Below are 25,000 nucleotides of genomic sequence, written 5' to 3'. Positions count from 1 at the left end.
GACTTTGATGCAGCTGAAATTGAGTTGAGTAAGCTTTGTATGACTTGCTTTAACATTCTTTAACACTCTATCTACTTGAGATGGAGGTCAACAGACAAAATCATAAGCAGTTCTACTTGGAATTGGCTGATCTTGGTCTGGGTTGCTGCCTCAAATGTTCATCTTCAGGGAACGCAAGCTGGATGAGTCAAAGTATATATCTTTTTCATAGAAGCTGATATTTTGTCATGTTATCTCGTGGTGTAAACAGACTTTACCCAGTTTGGCCTTTTAATAAGACATGTGATTTATATTGAAGTGTATTTTTAGGAATATGTGTGTATGTGTGTGAGTTTGTGTGTGTGTGTGTGTGTGTGTGTGTGTGTGTGTGTGTGTGTGTGTGTGTGTGTGTGTGTGTGTGTGTGTGTGTGTGTGTGTGTGCGTGTGTGTGTGTGTGTTTGTGTGTGCATGTGCCTGTGTGTGGTCTGAATGTGCTTGTGTGTGTGTGTGTGTGTGTGTGTGTGTGTGTGTGTGTGTGTGTGTGTGTGTGTGTGTGTGTGTGTGTGTGAAAGTGAGCCTAAGTGTGTGGGTGTGTGCGTGTGTCTGTGCGGGTTTTATGCTGTCTACTTATATAACGGTGTTTAAATGCACATGGCTTGGTTTCCACCCATTTAATGGTGCCTGGAGTTAAAATCCTTTGGGGAAATAACAATGATTTGTACAAAAAAAAAAAGCTGGAAAAGCGTGGTGTGCTATTTGTTAGTGAATAGGCTTTACTGTTATTGTTGCAAGGTTATTAGCAGTTTACAGCGAGAGGTGCTGGTTCATAGTGCTACTTTCTGAGAATACCAAAATAAGGTCAATTTCCAATGACCGTATTCCATTGACATTTGCTGGCTCTCTTTCGCGCCAAGATTATTTCAGTGTGCTAGAAAAAAAATATGATTGAATCATGCAGGAATACTACTGTTAGTGAATGAATGGGGATGAGCTAACACTGTGACTCACATTGCTCATGTGTCTCTGGCTCTGTGACCATACTTCCGAGCTTGCAGTTTAAAGCTTCAGTCATAATGTTGTTGGGATATAATTGTTGTAGCCGTCTATGGATTATAGTGAATACATGTATTGCCAGCTGTGGGTTAACAAGTGTTCACAGCCCAAACACACATGAATACACACAATACCACACAAATGTTTCTTGTCACTCTTCTCTCTCACACACACACACACACACACACACACACACACACACCCACCCACATGAATGTGCACATTCACACAAATGTGCGCATACACCCCTGAACGCGCACGCACACACACACACACACACACACACACACACACACACACACACACACACACATCCACATGCACACCTTAAAACCTCCCACTAGGTGCAGACAGGACCACACACACACTGTCTTACAGACAAAATGTTGCATGCATTTTGTCTGCATGAATGCAATAAACATTTAATTCCAATTTATCAAAGTGTGTGTGTGTGTGTGTGTGTGTGTGTCAATGCCTGACACAGATGACAAAAAGTAAACAGCTATGGTTAGAAAGGAGACAGATAATATTTTGGGCGTGTTCACCTAATAATGTCTATCTATCTATCTTTTATCTCTATCTATCTATCTATCTATCAATCGATCGATCGATCGATCGATCGACCGATCGATCGATCGACCGATCTATCTATCTATCTATCTATCTATCTGTCTATCTGTCTATCTATCTGTCTGTCTGTCTGTCTGTCTCACTCTCTGTCAGTTATTCTTTCCACAGTATCTTTCTATTGATGTGGACTGGAGAATGCATAGTGACCCAGTGTGATAACCGAGATGTGTATCCAAACCCGCACAGGATAGGGGTCCAAAGGCTGTGTGTGCCCATGAGTGGCCCAAATCCTCCTGACTATCTCCGTCCAACCCCTCCCCCCCCGAGCGAAACACACACATGGCACAGCAGAGGATGTTCGTCCTGCCCAGCCTGCCTGCAACCCAAGGAAGAAGCCCCCCAGCTCTCCCTGCGTTGACCCCTGACCTGCCCTGACACCACTCGTTCACCACTACGCCGAAGGGCGCTCCGAGCTCACCTCCTCCACTGCCGTCTGTTTCCACTCCTCCTCCTCCTCAGATCCCAGACCTGCAGACCTCCCGAAGGACCTCCCCATTAATGGGTCACACAGCCCTCTGAGCCTGGAGGAGAGCGGCCGTAAAGACCCCAGGGAACGGCCCGGCTGCACAGAGCCGAGGCATCACTTCAGGTTCAATAAATAACAATCAGATAATCATGGCCGTCTTCACCACGCACACAAACAATCTGTGGGTTGTTTGGCATGATGGGCCGTGGGACACCTAGACGAAAAAGAAACACACCTTAAATCCGTGGCAATCTTCTCAGAACACTAATAGTTCAGAACACTAATAAAATAATTCACATGATGTGAAACAGGATTTGTAGGTATATGTGTGTCCTAGGAGTAACGACCACATTCCATATGTAGTGATTCTGATTATGACAAAAGGGAACTACTACAAACACGTATTTCAGTTCATACTCATTTGTATTCCGATTAAGTCATTGCTATTTTGGTCTCATATTTAGAGTAGATGCACTGAAGACACAAATGTGACATTGGTTGTGTGCTGCGTGTGTGTGCGTGCGTGTGTGTGTGTGTGTGCACGGCCGTGCGGGCGTGCGCATGTGTGTGTGTGCGTGTGCGCGGCCGCACGTGTGTGTGTGTGAGAGAGAGAGAGTGCTGTTTCAAGGACCTCCCAGACAGCAGCCACAGAAACGCTGAGACAAACATACACACACACACACACACACACACACACACACACACACACACACGCACGCAAGACAGGAAGGCAGCTTTTTGAACTTTGTGGTTGGGCCACACTGGTCTTCCTTCACCCAGCTTTCATCTTTCTATCCTTTCATAAAAATGCTGCTCCTTGCCTTTGATCTTCTCAGGTCTGTCTGAGTTCCCTGACTCTTTCTCTTTTTGTCTCTCCCTCTCTAATACCGTATCATTTAATGACTCTATAGTGAATGATGAAACAAGCGACCAGTCCCTCAGGTGCCTCCAGTCACTCTATATGTCAGTTTGTCTGCGTGCGTCTCTCTCTATCTCTCTCTTTCTCATTCTCTCTCCCACACACACACACACACATTTGATACTGTGTGAAAGGAAAAACAACACACAAAAAAAACATTGTTGCACAAAGAGAAAACGACATGCAGGAATACAGTCAAGAAAGACAGACAAACAAATGTTCAGACAAAAAGACCCAAGTCATAAGTCACAGTCACAGGGATGTTCGGTGGACGAGGTTTTAAAAAGCAACATGGCAGCTCCTTATAGCGGGGAGGTGCCCAGTATTTCTCTACTGCCTCGTCAAAGCCCAAACCCAGAACATTGCCTGGTTCTGACACTAGGTTGGCATCAGAAGCACTTTCTGCTCGTTGGTGAGCAACACCACAAGAATGACTTAAACTGTGATAATGACGCAAAATGTGTTGTGTTTCAGTAAAACTACATTTTCTGGTTTCTAGAATGCCTTGCATTATTGCTGTGTTGGAACAGTTATAACTGAGTCTGTTTGTCTGTCTGTCTTTTTGTCTGTCTCAAGGAATTAAGGCTCCCACAGTACACTAGCCATGGCACAAATTATGACGTGTGTGTGTGTGTGTGTGTGTGTGTGTGTGTGTGTGTGTGTGTGTGTGTGTGTGTGTGTGTGTGTGCACACACATGAATGCATTTGCAATGGTGTATTTGTCAGAGCTTAGGTAGGTCGGAGCAGAAACACATACACGACTCACACACATTCTCTCTCTCTCTCTCTCTCTCTCTCTCTCTCTCTCTCTCTCTCTCTCTCTCTCTCTCTCTCTCTCTCTCTCTCTCTCTCTCTCTCTCTCTCTCTCTCTCTCTCTCTCTCTCTCTCTCTCTCTCTCTCTCTCTCTCTCTCTCTCTCTCTCTCTCTCTCTGCTGATCCCTGGGTGGTCCGGACTGTGAATGTTTATGATGTAAACCAAGCTAATCCAACTGGCTTGTTGCAGTGAATTGAGAATGATTTACAAGATGTAGCTTGAGAGGCTGAGAGCCAGCGGGGAGGGAGGGAACCACTCTGTCACCGCCACAGCAAGGACTGGTGTGTCCATCTGAGTCAGTTCCATCCTCTCTCTGTCCCTCTGCCTCGTTCGCTCTATCTGCCCCTCTGCTCCTGCGCTCTGTCCTCTTTGTTCTCTTGTGCTCTCTCCCTCTCCTTAGCTCTTCACTCCTTCCCAGCTCCCTTTAATCCTTTTTTTCTGGTTGGTTTGATGTCTTTATTGCTTGAGTTTGACACAATGTAAAAAAAATAAATGAGGTCCGTTCGGTTAGGGCTCTGGTGGAGATTTCCATCTTCTCTTTTTTCTTGTTGGAGCTGGCGATAAAGGAGCAGGAAAAGTCAGTGTTACACACGCAGCAAGCCACCATTGCTCCATTTATTCTTTACACACCCTGTGTTTCAGCTACAGGTGTCCCTCGCACTCGTACATGCACACACACATGGACGTGCATAAACACACACACATTCTCTCCCTCACTCACTATTTTTGACAATGTGGATTTTAATATAGAAAATAAGAATTACATATTATAATCAAATAAATAAATAAAAAATAGACGCCCCCAATGTCCTTGGGAGCAGTCAGCATGTTAATGTCCCACTAGGGATTGACATCGTCTCCCATGGCCACCTACCAGACACCACCCCAGGTGAAGCCATGTCCTCCAGACTTATGTAGAATGTCTCTCTCACATCTGTAAAACACAACAACAAAAAAAAACCTGCCAAGCTGTGATCTGTGTTAGTGTCCGGGGTATGGAGTTGACGTTTACAGCTTAGAGCCTGGCCTTCCTTCCAGATCCCACTTTTTTATGACGAGACGAGAGGGATGCCACCTGTGCGCTGACAACACCTTGTAAAGCAGGCGGGAGGAGAGGAGAAACAGAAAAGGCTGTTCTACGGTTGGACAATGTGTGATCTGGAGCGCAGATAATAAGGGTTTAGGGGAGGCAGAAACTGTGCGTTGTAATTTCAAGGAGTTTTTATTTTTCTGTTAGTTTATTTGTGTTAGAATATGTGAAAAATGCTTACAGTCTGACTTAACATAACACATTTCTAATATTTTCCTTAATCCACTATAAATGTAGGCTGTCTGGGGAAACAATGAGGGGGGGGAACACAAAAGGCTGTGAAAGGAACTTAACTTAAGGATTTTCATATGGTGACACAAGTTTTTCCCATACAAAAAACATTATCATTATTTGATATTGTATCCACAGACAACCCCCCATTGCATTTCCCTCATTTCTTAAATCGTATTCTATCACCATTCCTTACCTATCTCCTCTTTGTATCTTGTTTTCTTTCGTAGCCCAACTCATCGCCACCCAGACTTCTATCTCAGTGTGCAGTTATTATGGGGTTCCAGAGAGCAGCAGCAGCAGTCAGTCAAGCTCATCTCCTGGCCAGAGCAAACAAAGCCAAGACCACATTCTTCAAGTTAAATTTGCTGTAATGTCTCTGCTCTGTGAAACAGGCATTTTTAAACACTACTAAGTACTAAGAAGGTGAAATGAAGTGGCAATCAGGCATTACATGTGTCATACTATCTGGAATAAATGTGCAATTCAAACTTGAGTAGACGTATCAATCTACTGCGTTAAAACTAATTCTAACTACTAACTTGTTTATGTGATTTTTTGTGATTTGTATTATTTATAATCTATGTATGTGCTGCATGAATACCATCGAAACACTTGATAGAGTGCAAATTGCATACAGTCAGTAATCATACCTGGATCGGCTGACTGCCCTGCGAGTGGAACCTTTGTAGTGTAGGCAGTTTCTCACACGGACGGATTTCACTAGACGCACTGATGTCATCATACATGCTAACTATTAGCTCACTTTACGAATGTCGAATTTAAACATATACTGAATAAACTAGCACATCCATAGTTTTAAGAGCTGCACCGGTTTTTTCTTTCTATATCAGGCGTTGAAGAATAATCGCTGCAGCCAGGATAGCGTTTATTATACTTTACTATTGAGTTAGTGTGTGCTATTCTGTAAGTGACAGGTACTGCATGTTTCTCGGTCGCTATCGTTGTAGTGAGAACAAGTCATCCCCGAGGCTCACTGTAAGGTAAGTGGACATTAAATCACAATCAAGTACATACAGCCATTCAGCAGTCAGCTATCATTGTACATTTTTTTGCGATTGACATTGTTTATTAAATGCTTACCAAACATAACAATAACAATATATTCCAGTTATTAGGTTTATAGCGAGGCTTGAGCAAAGATGATTTGATGTATTTAATCATGTAAAAAAGCTTGTGAGGAACGTTGTAATAACCAAAACAGAAACGTCAACACAGTAGGCAACACATTGTCTAAACAAAATCTCCATGTCGGATATGTCCCTCCGCAGGAGACAGCATGGAGCTCCAAGCTGTGTTGATGGCAGCTGGTGGGGGGTCTCGTATGATGGATCTGACGTACAACACCCCTAAACCGATGCTGCCAGTGGGCAACAAGCCTCTTATGTGGTACCCACTGAACCTGCTGGAGAGGGTTGGCTTCGAAGGTGACCGCTCCCTTGCATCATAATATCTACTACATTCAGGCTGTTGAAAGTTCTTATATGCGTTCAAACTTGCACACAATTTAGAAATAAGAATAGGCTGAACTACAACTAAACTAGTCCTCTGCGTCACCCCTAACCCATTTCCCCCAAAACTATTAATCTATTCATTTAGAATATCATAGTATATCCGTTTGTCAACACATCATGAGCGATGTTTTGCAGTGCATTTCCTTTTTTATCTGTTTAAGCGCAAAATGCATGCGCTTCAAAAAAAAGATTGCTTGTTCAGGCCCTTGGTGAACTTTGTTATTGTTTGGCAGCAAACAACCAAGAGAAAATGTATAAGACGTATATATGTATAAATGTATAATGTATAAAAAAAAGCTTTTTTTTTTGTACATCCCCATGTGTGGCCAGCATTTTACTACATGCAGCTAAATAGCCCAGTCTTGCAATTAGCTTTAACTATGCTGACACAGCAATAGTGAGCATAATGCCCAGGAGGGAAGACATTTTTTGCAAACAAGCGATTAACAAATACATTCCCAGCCAATTTTACCCAATTTATGTTTTGTATATAACACTTTATATAAGTGCATTTTATTTTATATTAAGTACTTTAAATCTGAGTTGCACACTAAATCACTAAAATTAAACTCCTAGATCACTCAAAGTCATCCAGTTATTTAATGTTAAATGTTTAGTTTTTTTAATAGACTTACAGATATAGGACTGGCTTTGTCTTTTAGAATCTGCTTCTCTCAGATGCTGTTTTTGCTTACTTATTTTTTACTGACTTCATATCTTACAGCCCAGTGACAAATCAAATTCCCCATTCTATAAGTTTGAGTGTTAAGGATTATAGGCAAATAAAGCAATATTAGCACTTAAAGTGGTAATCTCGAAGATTTCAGTTTTCTTCTCTTTGGCGACACCTATGGCGTTAAGCAGTCGTTGCAAGTGTGGTTTTGGAACTCACTTAAGTTCCCAGAGAAATTGTCTACCTAGCTCAGGCCGTTGAGTTCTCGTTGACCTGTAACCGGAAGGTTGCTAATTAAATCGAGTGTCGAGGTGTCCCTGAACAATAACACCTAACCCTAACTGCTCCTGACGAGCTGGCTGTCTCCTTGCATGGTTTCTGAGATGCGCCGGTTTTGGATTGTGTTTGCAGAGGTTATCGTGATCACCACCAAGGAGGTGCAGAAGATGATGAGCACGGATCCCAAGATGAAGCTGGAGGTGAAGATGAAGCTGGACGTGGTGTGTATCCCGGAGGACACCGACATGGGCACCGCCGACGCTCTCCGACACATCCAGCAGAAGATCAAGGTGTGTGTTCTGCTCTCCCCCTTCTTAATGCGTTATGGGAAAAATAAGAAACACAAGGCACAAAGGTGTTTATACATCCGCTTGACTACAGGAATTGGTCACCCTTCCCAATAATCAAGTAGGCTAAGACGCTGGCGCTAGGTGGAAGGAAAGAGGAACCAAGTTTGAGGCCCATGGTGGCAAACTCAGGAGGAAGCAATACAGAGTACTTTGCCTGCATCAGGGCAAGCCTGCTCTTCATTTGTTACATGTGACCATTGACTGGGATACACACACACACACACACACACACACACACACACACACACACACACACACACACACACACACACACACACACACACACACACACACACACACACACACACGCCTACATACAGTCGCACACATCCAAGGATATATTTGTGTGTTTAGTGCAAATCAAAGATATAATAAAGATAATTTGGTGAGATGGAACATTAGGTAACCCAGACCGTTTAGTCCATGGGAACCCTTACCCCTACCAGTTAAAGAAAGAAACACTTATCGACGCCCACCCAGAATGAACTAATGTGCAGTCCCTCACATGGCACATGCCAAAGGTGCTTGTGCTTTCTCTCCCACGCCACACAATGTCAGACATCTCAGTGGCATTGCCCCCCTCTCCCTCTCAACAGAGGAGGTCATGGTTAAGGCCCATAATCACAAGCTGTTTAACCGAGGAATCCAGTAACACATATGGTACTTAGGCTGGGGCAGCAGGTGCAGTAGCAGCACCACCACCACCACCATGGCCCTGGGCAATCGAGGGGGCCCTGGCACATCAAAGCCTTGCTGAGGACAACCTGTTCCCTGAGCGCCCATCCCTTAATCCTGGCCCCTGCATATTGCTGCTTTGAAGCCTGGGGATAATGATGGCAAAGATAAGGGTGTTCATATTGCGACCTGAGTATCACTTACTTATAGTTGGCAGCATTTTCCTAATGTTGTTTAAAAAATGTAGCAATAATACGTTATACATTATTATACATCCAGTAGTTATTGGCCAAGATCTGTGCTCTCTTGGAAAAGTGGAGTTTATGTTTGAAACTTGCAAAGCTATTGTTGAACTAACTGCCCTGCTTCTTGAATCATGAAACATGCACAGCAGGTTTCCTTATGCTGAAGTAACATAGCCCCATGTTTAATGGTTTGCGTGTGCGAGCGGCATTTAATAACCTCCAGGCTACATCTCTCGTACCAAGTAACCATTCCAATGCATCTGTCGCATGAAGCCGGCCAAACAGTGACAAGGAAAACGGCACTGCCTGAACATGTACAGTCTGGTTGCACTGTATGAATTTGTCTTGCCTGTCTGCAGCACCAAAACGTCGCCCCCATTCAAAGTGTATTGGTTCCTTATGGTAATTTGTCGAGAGGGGATGTCACTGCACATAGCGACTAGCGACAAGCATCGGTGCATGCGTATGCTGAACCTGAGTACGTTGGGATATTACGGGTGGGCCTGTAAGGGGAGTGCAAGACATGGAAGGAATTGGCAATGTACAGGAGAGACCTTTGTAGCCGCTTTGAAGCCCCTATTGAGTCAGACACCGCTGTGTACGGTAGAATTCTACTGGTTTTTCTGTGCTACAGTTTTTGGTCGTTTGTCAGTCACAAACATTATTACGCGTTTGAGATCTTGTTGAACCGGTTAGAACTCACGATGCATTTTAAGAAGAAGAAATAAGAAGTAAGAATCTGTGTGGGCCATGGAAGGTTACAGTGAGCGGTTAAAGATGCATATCATAGTAATATGACATTTTACCACCCTGTTGCTTTCAAAGTAAATACAGACGTCCCCTGTCAAGCCAAGCAGGCTCGACTCTTTTCATTTTTGTCGTTAGTATGGTACAAATATAAAAACTCAAAACCTTAACCTAAAAAAGCCCTAAACGTACACATGGGACAAATGTGCGGCGAGTCGGGGCACGCTCCCGCCGAGAACGGTCCAATCCCTAATCCCCACGATCAGGGGGCTAGATTAGAGTAGAGTTACACACACAACACACTGTAAGGCGATGAGTGAAGGACCCTATCAATGGAGTGCCAAATTCCCTGCATAGAAATCACTCACGCTGTCCATTCGCAGCACCAGTGCCGTCCGCACACATGCTTATCCCTACGCACACAACACCGATACACAGTCATCTCCGCACACAATGTAGCGTCCCGTATCGGGGATTTGGCGTGGCTTATCAAACCAAACACTTAAAGTCGGGATTGAAATGAATAGGCCGAGTCACAGGTTCTGCCCAAAGGAAAGTTTGTCACCGGCACGTTGCGTCCTGTTTGGACCTTTAAGGGCAAGGTTTTTATTTAGATGGATGTTTAAGCTAATACTCGGTTCTTTCTTATTGAGGTAAACCTATTGAAAGAGAGGCTTTTCCGGGAGCTTTGCACTTTTCCATTGACATTCCATTAGTTTTTCTTGCTTGCATAAAGCTTTCCGCGCATTACATCCTGGCTTCTTCGGCTCAACCTTATGGAAGTGCATAAGTGGCTTCTGTCTTCCCCAGACCTAAACGCCCTTTTGAGAGTTGCTGAACGAAGCGCGTGTTCCCATTATGAAATCCCGGAGCTTCTCACTAGGGCAGACAGTAAAAAGGTTTTAGGACGGAAGGCCGGGGAAAACTAATAGATTGCAATGGAAAACTGTGCATGGATATTGTCCTTCGGGTGACCGTGACACGGGCGAGTTGTGGAAGTTTGTGAGACGGGAAAGGAAGAGACATACTGTTTTCTTGTGGGACACAGGAGACATGGTTGAGTAAGAGTTTACCACCCCCCCCCCCCCCCCCCCCTCCCCCACCATCAACATAAACGTGCACACTTCCGTTATCTCCCCCGTCACGCTCGCTGTGCTCCCCTCCTCTTGACATGGTGTTCTTAATGGTGAGCCGGAGGGAGGGAGACATGTCATCCGTCAGTCCAGTGATCAAAGGCCCACATTTCTGAGATCACTCCATTTTGTTGCCGTGGAGTTGTTCACATGCCAACGTGTACAGTTCCTCTGGCATGCAAACTTTTAAAAAATATTTTTCTGAAACAAAAAATTGCAACTTAAGAACTTTAGCTTTTGTTGTGTCTGCTGCCTCGAAATGAGTTAAATCTGGAAACGATGGAAACATTTATTAAATGGAGATGGATGTCCCTATAATCAAACGTTTATATGCTGTTTGACTCTACCTAGCTTGATTCTGTTTTTAGCAGCAAATCTTCATTGCTAGGTTGGCTTGTCCAAATTTTGTAAATCTTCTCACGGTAAAATTTGAAAACCATCTCATTTGAACTTGGGTCACTAGCATGTTATATACAGAATTTATTTATTTTCAACATTAGTGGCCATTTTCAACTGGTGTTATCTACCATTGGAATGTGGTATTGTAAACTTTAGGTTTTGCAGTGTGTGTGGGTGAGTGAGTGCGCCTTTGTGTGTGTGTGTGTGTGTGTGTGTGTGCACGTGCGTGTGCATTTGGGTGTCTGTGTGTGTGTGGTCCTGAGCGGTCGAGCCACGATCATCGCTGTTGAAAGGTTAAAGTGTCTCTATCTCTCCAGCTGACTCCACTCTGCTGTCGCCCGAGCTGTGTGTGTGTGTTTGTGTGTGTGTGATTTCTGTATAATCAGCACGTGATTGTGTGCCTATGGTTGTGCTTCATGGTTGCCATGTAGGGGTACCAACTATAGCTCGCAACAATTCCCACTTGTGTCTTTGTGTTTATGTGCAATCGTGCGCAAAACGGCGTGTGTGTGACGCACACAGACCTTATCTCTCGCCCCACGTGTTGACCAGTGTCTGTGTATGTGTGTGTGAGTGAGATAGATGTAACGACAGGAAAGAAGAGGCTTAGCGAGAGGGAGGGAGACGAAAGGTCTAGGACTGCCAGTGTGTTGGCTGATCTCCAGCAGACACCTCCTCCGTCGTTCCAGCGGAGGCTTCCTGTCTCCACATGGGCCAGACCCGGCTGTGTTACCTCCAGGGCAGCCAGCCACCTCCGTACCCCCCCCCTCTGTATCCTCCCTGGAGACTCCCGTACACTCCCTGGAGGCCCCCATACCCGCCCAGGAGACCTTGAAATGCCATAACTTGGACTCCCACCTGAGATGATTCCATATGTCCATTGTTAGATTATTATCGTCTCTTATTTATAATATGAACACCATGACACATGATAGGGGAGATCGATGGGATGTCGATCTCCCAACCTGTTCAGTTGGAAGATGGTGTCGACCTCATCACATAGTTCAATGCGACATCGATCTGGTTCTTTAAATATCATGTTCTTGATGGAGTACAAGGTTGTGTTGCGTGTGTGGGGATGTTGTTGTCTAGCATTGCCCACTAGGCCTTGAATTCAGAGATTTCTTCCAAATGTTGTTCCTTTTTTCTCTTTTGTTATCCCCAGCGATGACTTACATGATTACTTGTATGGGTTCTTCGAGGGGTTATTTGAAATGAGCTTTTTATTTGAGCTTTTAATATTGAGCGGAGGGATATTTAAAAGCCCACAACCAATCTCTTCAGTCAGTCTTGTAGCTTTGTTTTCATCTACCTCCCTGTCCTCTTCTGTGGCTGGTTGTTTTATTTTTTACAACTCTCTTCCTGTCTACCTTTTCCTTCACTTCCTTCCCTGAGACCTCTCTCTCTCTCTCTCTCTCTCTCTCTCTCTCTCTCTCTCTCTCTCTCTCTCTCTCCATTTTCAATAGAAGTTGCCTTTCTTCATCTTTTTCTAGTCTCTCGCCCTGTCTCGCTCTCTCTCTCTTCAATAAAAGTTGACCGCTTTCTCTGTCTTTTTCTATTTTCTCTCTCTCCCTCTCCTCCTCTCCCTCCCCCCTCCAGGAGGGTATATACAGTTGTATCTGTCACTGGGGCCGCTGGTGCTAATGGTAGGATTAGCGTGCATGCTGACAGTGCTTGTCAGTGCACCGGCAAATGGAGGCCGCTGCGCGCATAAACACGGCGAAACTTAACACGGCCATGGGAGCCGGTTAGTGCTAGTCTAACGTACGTGTGGCTCTATTTCTGGGCCGCCATGCGTGTGCTCCCTATCTCTGTGGAGCCCGCTCCATGGAATTCCCTTTTGTCCGGTTCCATAGTTTGAATACAAAGGATAGCTGATGCTCATGGATACGAGGTCTCTTCGTAAGGGGGGGGTGTTGTACTAATAAAAACCTAAACTACCCCTCATGCATCATAAGAATTAAACATGGAGGACCCTTTTTTTTATTTTCTTACAATAGACCCTTATGCTCCACGCTACCTCATCCATAGGATCTGTTCCACGACTGGGGAGCGCTGCCTTTACCTAAATATCCAGTTTAATAACAGCTTTTGAGACTGGTTACAGGGAGGAGATGGCTACTGTGGATTCCCGAAACGGCATACTGGCCAGTTATCTGTTGTCCATGTGTGTTTTTCCTATACTCTGTCTGGCTGTTTATATTGTGTGTGTGTGTGTGTGTGTGTGTGTGTGTGTGTGTGTGTGTGTGTGTGTGTGTGTGTGTGTGTGTGTGTGTGTGTGTGTGTGTGTGTGTGTGTGTGTGTGTGTGTGTGTGTGTGTGCGCTATACGCTATAAGAGCTCAGAGTGCAGTATGAAACGGTGTGCTGTCACGGGCTAGCTAGCAGTGTCAGCCAGCCGGAGCGGGACTTGGGGCCTGGCTAGGGGCCGGTAACTGAGGTCCAGCTGTTGAGGGGCCCCACCTCCCATTCCACAGCTCCCTGCTCCTCTCTTCCCACCTTTTTTTTGTTTTTTACAATCCCTTTTTTGTTTTTCTACTCATCTCGTTGACCTTTTTTGGGCTTCTTTTTATAGTTATTAGGATCTTCTTTTTCTTCAGATTATTGCTTGGCATTGGTGGGGTATTTAGAATTGCAACATAAATCAAAACTTAAACAAAAATGCAACATGATCAATTACACCCAGTGTGTATTGTAGGGTTAGTTTGTGTGTCAGCGTTTGTGTGTTTGCTAGCCTCCGCACCGGCACAAGATCACATCATTGAGGGTCCACGTGCCGAGTTTCCCCATTGTCAACACAGCTCACTACCTTTGTCTCTCTCTGTGTCTCTCCCCCAAACCCCAAACTGTGCTTCAGACAGATCCCTGTACTGGTCTGGAACCACATAAGGCAGGCTCTTTACGTCCTGAGATGTATGTGAAGCGTTGTATACTTGTGACTTCAGAATGTGCTAATGTGCAAATATTTACGCAAAGCAAAAGCTGTGCTCGCTAAGATAGTTGTCACTGCTCCAGAAAAATAAAGACTGCCTATGCATAGGCAGTTTTAGACGATAACTCTGTGCTCTGTAGTGTGTCCTAGCTTGATTCCCAACCCATGGATCTTTTCCTGTTCATGTTCTGTGCCCTAACAGGCTAACCTTTACCACTTATACAGTAGGCTAATAATCAAATCCAATTCACAGGGCAGGTGTTCATTCATTGAATGAATGCGTGCACAATTAAAGAATGCGTGCACATTCTACAATATACTGGTGGGCAACAGGAGCCTATGGGAAACCCTGTAAAGCATAGATCTTTTCATTAAGAAATGTATGTGGTATCAATCTGATAATGTTTTGCATGTCTCTCTCTCTCTCTCTCTCCCTCTCTCTCTCTCTCTCTCTCTCTCTCTCTCTCTCTCTCTCTCTCTCTCTCTCTCTCTCTCTCTCTCTCTCTCTCTCTCTCTCTCTCTCTCTCTCTCTCTCTCTCTCTCTCTCTCTCTTTCTCTCTCTGCTGACCTACAGACAGACATTCTGGTGATGAGTTGTGACCTGATCACGGACGCAGCGCTGCATGAGGTGGTGGACCTGTTCCGTGCGCACAACGCCACGCTGGCCATGATGATGAGCAAGGCCCACGAGTTCACAGAGACCGTTCCCGGGCAGAAGGGCAAGAAGAAGACCGGTAACTCACGCCACCGCCGTCTTTAGATTAGATGTACAGGAGTGAACTAAGGGTAGGGTATATCACAGGGTTAGTTCATGTTATAATCCATGTTGTGTGTCTGGTGGGAGCCAAGTCTAAGGTGCACTTTTTATCATTTGGATATTACCTGTTTAATACTTCTGGCACACAACTCATCAATATCTTTTTGTTGCTGAGGTTTAGGCCTTTAGTTTTTAATAGTTTTCGATTTCTGTTCCACACTAACTTTCTAGTTATGTGTACAAATACAATGTATTTATCAAAGTGAGTATTGAATACATGGCAAATTGTGAATTAATTCAGCTTTATTTTCCTCCTCTCTGTTTGTTTTTCAGCCGAACAGAGGGACTTTGTGGGTGTGGATGAATCGGGCAAAAGACTGCTTTTTATGGCCAATGAGGCGGATCTGGAGGAGGGGCTATCGATTAGGAAGTCCATCATGAGGAAGTAAGTCATTTGGGGTGGTATGAGAATAAGAAAATGGTATAGTAAATATCAAACATTTTCAAAGTAATATGTAATGACTCGGAGGATTGGTTTTGTTAAAATATCCAAAAATATATTTCTTACCCACTAAAGCTTTAATCTTTAAAGTTAATAATCTTGTGATCTGAAGTCATGCTTATAGGATTCATCAGTTATAAGGTATAGGTTTGTGCACAAAAAAACAAACAAAAGTACAACCCACACTATTTAACATTTGAGGTAGATCTATCACTATGACTAATAGTTGCAGAAGAAAATGTAAATTTCCCAGTGGATAATCAAAAATGAGCCAATCGCGTTTATGTTTTTGCACGCCCCCGCTACACACTGTGTCCGGGGCAGGGGGTCACCCTGTGGGATTGGACACTGCTCACTAGTTTCATGCATTATCCACCAGTCTATACAAGACCTGCTGCTTTGGCTTAACGCTCAGACCACACAGACCACCACAGAGGTGGCCCCGACTGCCTTTAAAAACAACTCCTTTCACCTCTTTCTCTTCCGCCTCTTGTATGCACGAGTGAGGTTTGTTTTTGAGCTTATGTCTGGTGCGTTGAGGTGGGTGGGTTTCTTCTGCTTGCTAGCTGGGGCTTGTTGGGTCCCAGTTCTTCTCTGACCTTCTGTGCCTGTGCTCCGTGATATCTCCACAGGAGTTCTTCAGATTAGATCTGTTCCCACAAAAGGAGCAGAGGTTCTCAGTGAAGGTTACAGTCCTAGGAAATTAAACCGCCCCACCCCAGATAAACGTGTGGTGTGGTAAATGATAATTTGATGACAATCTACGTCGTATAAAATAAGTGTTATTGGAATTTAATCAAGGACAGAATAAATGCCTTATCAGTAGAGATATCTGAGCTAAACCTAATCTTCTTGATTGATCACACTTTGTATAATGCCACGTAATATCGTTGCGCTACTTACTTCATAAGTAGCTTTAAAGAACACATCAGTGTTTCAAAGTCATATCAGATGTCCAATTGTTGGAATGCAACTTTTCATGTATTAGACCAGGTTAACAGAAAGATCATCCTTTATTTATCAACCATGGTCTGAATCGACCAAGATATTGTTTCATAGTCAAATTTACAGTAAAATGTCATTAAATTGTAAATCTACCACGGCTTCTCAGTTTGTTTGAAATGTAGTTTTATTCTGTGGCTTGATTGTGTTCTTTAACAGTGTGCTACAAAAATCCTGTGTGTGTGTGTGTATGTGTAATGTTTTGGCATGGTCACCATGTACTTACTGTGTGCATGTTTTCTTGTGCATGTGTGTGTAAGCAAGCTTGAGCCTGAGGTTGTGAGGTAATGTTAGTTCCTTACCTTGTGTGTGTCCGAGCGTGTGTCTGTGTGTGCGTGTGTCTGAGCATGCGCGTGTGTGTGTGTGTGTGTGTGTGTGTGTGTGTGTGTGTGTGTGTGTGTGTGTGTGTGTGTGTGTGTGTGTGTGTGTGTGTGTGTGTGTGTGTGTGTGTGTGTGTGTGTGTGTGTGTGTGTGGGGGAGAGGTGTTTTGGGAGCTTGTAAATACTTCATGGAGCCAGAGCCACTGTAAATTCTGGCCAATAAGAAGTGGGTTAGAGCAGCTGCTTGACTGGTTCCCACATTGGCCACACACACACACACACACACACACACACACACACACACACACACACACACACACACACACACACACACACACACACACACACACACACACACACCCCTACCTACCTAGGCCTGCACGCATATACCCATGCATACACACACACACACACACTAAAACATCAGGAAGCAAGTACAGGACTGGACACTCAAACAGCCGAATTAGGACTCACACAGAGTAATCGCTGGTGCAGACCTACTCTAAAACAAGTAGGAAATTAATAGAGGAAAAACACTCAGGCACATACACCCGCTCACACATTGTCACAGTGTTATGGCAACATGTTGAACTCAAAGTTAAACATTCAGCGCTAACAGTGACTTATAGCCAATAGGCCTCCTCTGGCTGCTCCTAGATGCATGGAGCCACCGTGGTGCCGCGGCCCAGGACCTCCTAGTTGATCAGGTCATGATTCTGATCTTACGAGCGTGCAGTGTTTACCATTCATATCCATGTGAAGAGTGTTCACATATAGACTCATACTCCCGTGATGACCACACACGTGCATACCGGCGGACATTTGAATGCATCATTTACATTACGTTTATGAAAATAGAATTCAACAGGACCCCCAGCCTGTTTAGTTTTAATTTTCATAAATATAAATATTAATTCTGCTTGCGTTCTTCTCTTTGCCGCAAGTGTTTGTTTTCTTTTTAAATCTGTTGATGGTCTTAAAAGTAGATTATCCCTTTTCAGTCTTGCCTTCTCTTTGGCTTGAATGATTTACCTCTCGTTTCATAGTCTACTCTTTGGCTCTTCCGCCCGGCAACACTACCTTCATGCATCAATTCATCTTGGACAACCTCCATCCGTCTATCCATACGTCTACACCTGACAATACCTCTGACTGCCCGATGATTTATAAAAAATGCTTGTTTCTTATATACTAGACCTCTCTCTCTCTTGCCACTTCCTCAACGCTCAGGTGTTGTGACATCAGTAGTACTTCCTGCATGTCAGGGGAGCCAATGAAATGACGGCGGCAGCAACAGCCTCCTGCCAACTCGCCGCCGTGGCGAGAGAATACGGCTTGTAAAAAAACACTGAAAAAACCATCCTCACGCTGTCTGCTGCTGTCTCCCCATCCCCTCCAAAAAATAGACCCCGCTCCATATAAGTTGTTGTGTCTTAATTCAACAGACTCCTACTCAACTAGTTCCCGCCCTGTAAATAGCAGCACTGTGTCTACATGGAACGAGTGCCGTTAACGTTGACTAGCGTAACGAACGTGAGATACAAAACCGATTAAATTCTAGATACAACAGTAAAGGCTCAGGGCTGTTTTCTATGTCTCTGTTTGCGTGACTGTTTTGTTGTGCTTTTCCACATTGTGTATCAAAGCACTAGTATCTAGGAGGGGGCAATTGTTATGTTATTGTTATTATGGGATTGCGTTAGCCAAAGATAAATTAAATCGCTGTTAAATAGCCGTATTAGCAAGTTAAGTATTAGTTAAGGCAGCCAAAAAAACAAAGGGAAAATTTCCCCAATTTTGCTGTCGGGAGTAATTACATACCATGGCTAACAAGTCACCTTAATTCGGCCTTGTGTGTGTGTGTGTGTGTGTGTGTGTGTGTGTGTGTGTGTGTGTGTGTGTGTGTGTGTGTGTGTGTGTGTGTGTGTGTGTGTGTGTGTGTGTGTGTGTGTGTGTGTGTGTGTGTGTGTGTGTGTGTGTGTGCGCGCGCATGCAGTGAAAGCCAGTCTGTTAATGATAGCATTTGCAGTCACCTTGGTATGTTTGAGTCATAGTCTGCTGTTGGGTCTTAGTTGTTATTAAGATTGTGTGTGCGTGTGCGCGTGCGCATGCGCATGTTCTCTCCAACCACTGTGGACCTCAGTAGTCGTTAATAACTGTGGTTCAGGTTATCTGTAGCCTCAGGTTGTACTTGAGCACCTCTTCCCTCATCAATCCAAACTCGCTGTACAGCCGCCACACAACCCACTTTGCTGTCACGGGAACGCGATAGGGCTGCAGGTCCAGACATCTTCAGCCATTTCAGTCGTTCACTTGCTTCTTGTTTACATTTTCGTCTGCTGCCCCAAAGCTATTGATGAGGAAACAATGGCGTGTGGCTAGCATTTGTTTCTTCTTTTAATCTTTAGAACTGCTTATTGCTCAATACTTGACATTGTGGGCCGAACAATGATTGATTGACGACAAAATTGTATTGTTTCAGTTATTCACAAGAGTCCCGGATGCATTTTTAATGAACGATAACCAATTAGCGTTTTAAACTCGGACGGTCATGCTTGTTGCAGAATGTGCAGATCAATCCTCGCCCGTCCTAATCCAGTGCTCCATACTGCACCTGTGTCCACTCTCACCGAGATGCACTGAGCCACACCGACTTCACTGTTTACGTATACGTCTACACAGATCCACAGACAGACCAAACATACACCCCCTCCCCCTCCTCCCCTCCTCTCCCTCCATCTCCAATCCCAGCGTTCCCCCGCTAGATAGCACAGGCTCCTGCACCCAAGGTCCCCAAACAATGACATCACACACTCGCAGGGCTGTTCCTGGCAGATTATTTTCTCAGCCGTCTATATACACACGCTGACATATGCACACACAGTCGAGTCAGTATGTCACGGTTGGACCCGTTGCACTGGGAAGCACATAGGGACCACACCCAGAGAGAGAGAGAGAGAGAGAGTGTGTGTAGGTAATAGAAGGCCCTACGGAAAGAGACAACACTTGGAAAGACAGGATTTGGGAAGAAACTGAAAGATTAAGCACTTCAACATGATGACATGATTATATTTTTTCACAATAAACATTGTTAAAAATATATAATTGTGATATTTGTATTTTTTTTTTTTGATGTAAACCAAATCTTTTTCTGTACTAATGCTGAAGCTTAGTGAGGCAGAACAGGGTGGAGGAGGGCGATGTTGGTGAAAAGCCGTGAAGGACTCGGTGTAAGCACTATGTTAGCTGTCGCTCCATAAATGTCACATGGAGATAAAAAAAAAACCTGACATGGTCTTGGATTTTTAAGTGTGTGTGTGTGTGTGTTCCCCCCCGGCTGACGGGGGACACAAGACAGATGGGTCATTTGGTCCTGTTCCTGGGTTTTATGCCGGGCTCCTGGTCTATATTAAACGGCAGCAGTAAAATACAACGGGGGGGGTTGGCAGGAAGTGTGCAGCAAGGAAGTGGAGTGATGAAAGGAAGCAAAACCAGAAAAGACTAACTGACTGACTCACATTATATTGGGGATTTATTTTCTTCTGCAAATATGTACTTACAGAGCGTATGTGTGTCAGTGCGTATCTATCGATGCCTATGAGTTTCTGGGTATAGTATAGCATTTGTATTAACATTTGTGAATTTGTGAACTTGAATTTGTTCTCTCTCTCTCTCTCTCTCGCCCTCTCTCTCACTTCCTCTGCGCATCACCAGACATCCCCGGATGCACATTAAGACGGGCCTGGTGGACGCCCATCTCTACTGTCTGAAGAAGGGGGTGGTGGACTTCCTGGCTGAGAACAAGTAGGGATGAACCACGCTGAGGTTCTGCTGCCTCCTGTGACACGCTCTCAGAAACAGCCGTCGGTACACATACATGTTGATGCACGCACGCCCACACACACACACACACACACACACACACACACACACACGCACACGCACGCGGCCATGGGTAGGTACGGGTGGGTGTGGCAGTGTTAAACTGTTGTGCAGGGCGTGTACCCCTCCGAAAAGGTCCTGTTTGCGGGTGTTTGGGAGAGAGGTGATGATTAGTTTTACTACTTGCCACTGAAGCAGGTTGTTAGGCCTTTAGCCCCCAAGGTGGGCTGACGTCACTGGGAGTCTCTGGCCAGGCGTGGGGCTGTACGCCCACGGGTCTCTGTTCTCGTTTGCTGTTCTGATGTAGAAGGCCTGAGAGATCCTATAGAGTTACCGACAGTCTGGAGTCCAGAGGGGAGGTCACAATCATCCTCGCCATTGTTGCCCAGTCTTTACCTTATTATGTCCACAAAAAAAAGGATAATTACGGTTGAGTCCTGTCCTGAGCATGATGACTGACCAATTTGATGGCCCTTTTTAAATCTCTTTTAAACTCTAGTGTAGTGTGTAATGTGTTTCAAATTAACTTGATTCTGGACTTCACCATTTACCAGTATTACTCAAAGCTCAAGATTGAAAACAAATATGGACTTTTCTACACCAAGAATCTCAAGGGGTTAGATTTTCTATGGATAATCAGATTTAGCTTTGAGACATCATTAATGGTATTGTCTGGCAACTTTTACTTTTTATTCAGTATTTTCTTATATCCATCCATCTCTCTCTTTCTCTCGCACCATCTAGCTGACTCACTTTCTCTGGAAAGGGTAACCGTTGTTGCTCGACCCTCATTCAGATGGAAATGCTAATCTCTTAGAGAGAGTAAGAGAGCATGGGGGGTGTAGAGGGAGATACTCAGAGAGAGAGAGAGGGGGGGGAAATAGTTAATTCCAGGAGGGAGACTCAAAACACATGATTCAGCGTTATTTCCTCCAATAAACTGCAGTGGAGCCAACTACGGAGTAATTTTATTGATGCATTAAACTAAATATAGCTCAGCGTAAAGTTACATTGCTTAGTGTAAAATTTTAATTTGTGTCAGCTCTTCTGTTTTTTGATTTTCTTCTTTAGGCCTTGTACACTTGACGCAATAATGTCAAGTATACTTGCATTGTGCCTGAGCTCAGTAAGTGTTTGAAAGGTCTAAACCTTTCAGATGCCGTATAGCAGCCTCCTAAACCAATATAAATGACATGGTAGATGAAAAACTCCCGGAAACCATAAGACGATGCCTTCTCTTTCCATGATGGCTAGTCTTACAGAAATAATACAGCATTAACGGCTGCACACACACAATTAAAGACGAGCATAGCAATTCTGGATAGAAATAAAGCAGTCCCAATTTTATAAATATTACCTTATTCCGCTTGGGTTATAAAAAGGCACGATGATGGGTCAGCTCGTTGGCACAACCCAATGATATGCGAACCACGCAGGGCAGTATGACCTGCAGCGACCCGGGGTCGATTCTCCACCTGCGGTCTCGTGAGACATCGTCATTCCCTCTCTTGTCCACAAACAGCCTTCCTGTGTCTCTTCACTCTCCTGTCCATGAAGGCATAATGCTCATGCATTCATACTCGTTTTTTATTTTAGTGTTACACTGTTGTTGCGTTGTGTTTTGATTCGCCCTGCCCGTCTCCTCCCCTCAGATCCATCTCGTCCATCCGCGGTGAGCTGGTGCCCTACCTGGTGCGTAAACAGTTCTCTAAAGTAGCCAACAGCCAAATGACCAAAGACGAGGCGGACGACCAGAGCCAGAAACACAAAGACGGCAACGTCAACCTGGGTGGGTAAACGCATCAGAACCTCCCCAACCAATACCCCCCCCCAGACCTCCATAAGCATGGAGTGAAGGATGAAAAAAAAAAAATCACAAGCTGGTTAACTTATGAGTTAACGGTCATTTGATTGCTATGGCTGTTGGGAAACCTTAACACACACACACGCACACACACACACACACACACACACACACACACACACACACACACACACACACACACACACACACACACACACACACACACACACACAAGCGTGAACGATGGGATCGGCTGCGCGCGCGCACGTGTGCCTTAAGAAAAAAACGTTCAAGATGCCGTACAGACTTCTTCTGGGACTGCTCTGTTGCCATGGTAACGCAGTACGCATACAAAAAGAACACAACAAGCAGGATGACCCCCCCCGGCCTCTCTCCCCTTTCCTCTCTTATCTCGCCAGACCTGCACATTCTGTCACGGGACGAGCCTCTGCTGCAGCTGGCGCAGGAGTACTCCTGCTGGAACGATCACCGCGGCGACATGAGCGACGCCTACCACGGCGGGACGCTGCGCTGCTACGTGCACATCATGGAGCAGGGCCTGTGCTACCGCGTCAACACGCTGGCCGCCTACATAGAGGCCAACCGGCTGGTGGGGGATTGTTCTGGCCTTCTCTCCTTTGTGAATTTGTGTATTGGCTTTTGTGTGTGTGTGTGTGTATTTCTATGTGTTTTTTTTTTTTACCGTTTCATTTTTTTTCTTATTTCAGAGGTTTTTTGTTTCTTTCTGTTTTTCTCTTTTCTTTTTCTTCTTTTTTTGTTCGTTCTTCCCGTCGTCCTCGTATTCATTCCATGATTTGTTTGTTCTTTGTATATTGTTTGTCTGGCCTGGAGGAATTCCGTCCTCCTCCGATTGCCCCCTCCGTGAAAGCAACCACCGCCGCCGCCGCTATCAAGTATTTATGTATTCACGTCTCAGTGCCCCCTCCTCCTCTCCCCTCTGCTCTCCTCTCCTCTCCTCTCCACACCAGGCCCCCAAGCTGTTTGAGGAGCCGGCGGTCCACCCGTCCGCCGTCGTCTCTGAGAGGTGTCTGGTGAGTAGAATGTTCTCCGTGCGGCTCCACATCTCCCAGGCACACATCAAAGTCTCCTGATAGCATCCTCCCCGGGCGGCGGCCAAGTTCTCCGTGTTTGGCGTCCGCGTGTGTTTATATATTTCGACACTAGATTAAGAAAATGTTCAGAGCAGACACTTTAATTTTGCCGGCGGTTAATCTCGGGAGATATTTAAATGGCATTGAATAATGTAGCGTATCTAATGGTAACGTTAACATGTCGTCACAAATTTGCAGAGAGTATTTATTATGAAGCAATCATTTGAAGTGTTTCCACTTGATTTCTAATTAGTTTGATAAACCCCACCGCTTGTGCTTGTGTGTGGGTCCCCTAGATTGGGTCAGACAGTATCATCGGGGCAGGGGGCCAGATAGCGGAGAAGACCTCCATAAAGAGGTCCACCATCGGCAACTCCGTCACGGTGAAGGAGAAAGTGAAAGTCACCAACTCCATCGTCATGCACGGTGTCACCATAGAGGAAGGGTGAGAGACACACACACACACACACACACACACACACACACACACACACACACACACACACACACACACACACACACACACACACACGTGTGTTTGGGAAACGTGTGTGTGTCTGTATTGTAGCAAACTGGGGACCTAGGTGGAACATTTCGGGGCCGGGAAAGCCAAACAGATGAGTCAGGGGACGATGCTAGCAGTGGCACTAAATGGCTCTGTCCACTAATCCGTCTTGTGCTAACCAAGTTGCCATTTAGCCAGCTTCTTTAATCTCCTGTAATTCTCTTATTATCTTGGTCTAGTTCCCGGAGCACAACAGTTAGACAGTGCGCATGCTTTAGGAAAGCCTTCCTTGGTTTCTAATTCACTTGACAAAGTTGGGTTTTTAAGTGATTTGAGTAAATGGCTTAAGACTGTAAAAGTAAAACCTAAAGGATAGTGTAGAATCGCAATCGATGTCCCGATGTCCAATCGGATGACTTATTATGAAATTACACATCGGGTTAAACTGAAATCGTTGAACAATTTTTCTAAATCAACAGTAGTGTCCAAGCTTGTCTAAACACAAACCTCAGTTCAATAGATTTATGGTGTGTTGGAGACGAATGCTGAGCACTCAACGAGCCCGATGGCAGACAGTGGGAACATCTTGTACCTACAGCAGTTCCCGTCTGCATCAGAGGGTGTTACCCCCTCAATAAGCCTTGGTTGCCTGCTTTATACACGACTGAGCCACTTGGTTACAGTCCATCACAATATTATCTTGTTCCGAAATGTTGGCAGTTCCTGTCAACGAACGGGATTTGTTAGTCATCAGCTAGCAAACATCGGGCCGTCGGTTGTTTTGTCTCCTTTTGAATATGTTCACAGGGAGACAACGAGCGGCCCTTTTGTTTACTCGCTGACACCTGGCAACCCTAAAGATACAACCCGCACAGGTCTCTAAAGCATATTGCACCCTTTGTGTGTTTTACAATCTAGATACAACCTAGGTCAGATGTCGGCCGATAAGTTGTGTTTCAGGACAATCT

General features: G+C 44.9%; 1 protein-coding gene across 1 annotated transcript in view; it reads left to right on the top strand.

Annotated features, from left to right (window-relative positions):
- Positions 1-5,921: 5,921 nt before the first annotated feature.
- eif2b3 (eukaryotic translation initiation factor 2B, subunit 3 gamma) overlaps positions 5,922-25,000 on the top strand; it is a 26,558-nt gene continuing 7,479 nt past the window's right edge. Inside the window, exons 1-10 of the mRNA XM_084480565.1 lie at positions 5,922-6,186; positions 6,475-6,630; positions 7,802-7,959; positions 14,723-14,882; positions 15,239-15,350; positions 20,444-20,533; positions 22,264-22,400; positions 22,835-23,025; positions 23,405-23,467; positions 23,824-23,972. Of these exons, the coding sequence (XP_084336691.1) occupies positions 6,483-6,630; positions 7,802-7,959; positions 14,723-14,882; positions 15,239-15,350; positions 20,444-20,533; positions 22,264-22,400; positions 22,835-23,025; positions 23,405-23,467; positions 23,824-23,972 (1,208 nt within the window). The 5' untranslated portion in view covers positions 5,922-6,186; positions 6,475-6,482. The remainder of the gene's footprint in view (positions 6,187-6,474; positions 6,631-7,801; positions 7,960-14,722; positions 14,883-15,238; positions 15,351-20,443; positions 20,534-22,263; positions 22,401-22,834; positions 23,026-23,404; positions 23,468-23,823; positions 23,973-25,000) is intronic.

The sequence above is a fragment of the Micromesistius poutassou genome, assembly GCF_964030765.1.
Source record: "Micromesistius poutassou genome assembly, chromosome: 16".
Classification (NCBI taxonomy): domain Eukaryota; kingdom Metazoa; phylum Chordata; class Actinopteri; order Gadiformes; family Gadidae; genus Micromesistius; species Micromesistius poutassou.
Note: the sequence above shows the minus strand (reverse complement) of the source record. Positions and strands in the feature narration are given on the sequence as shown.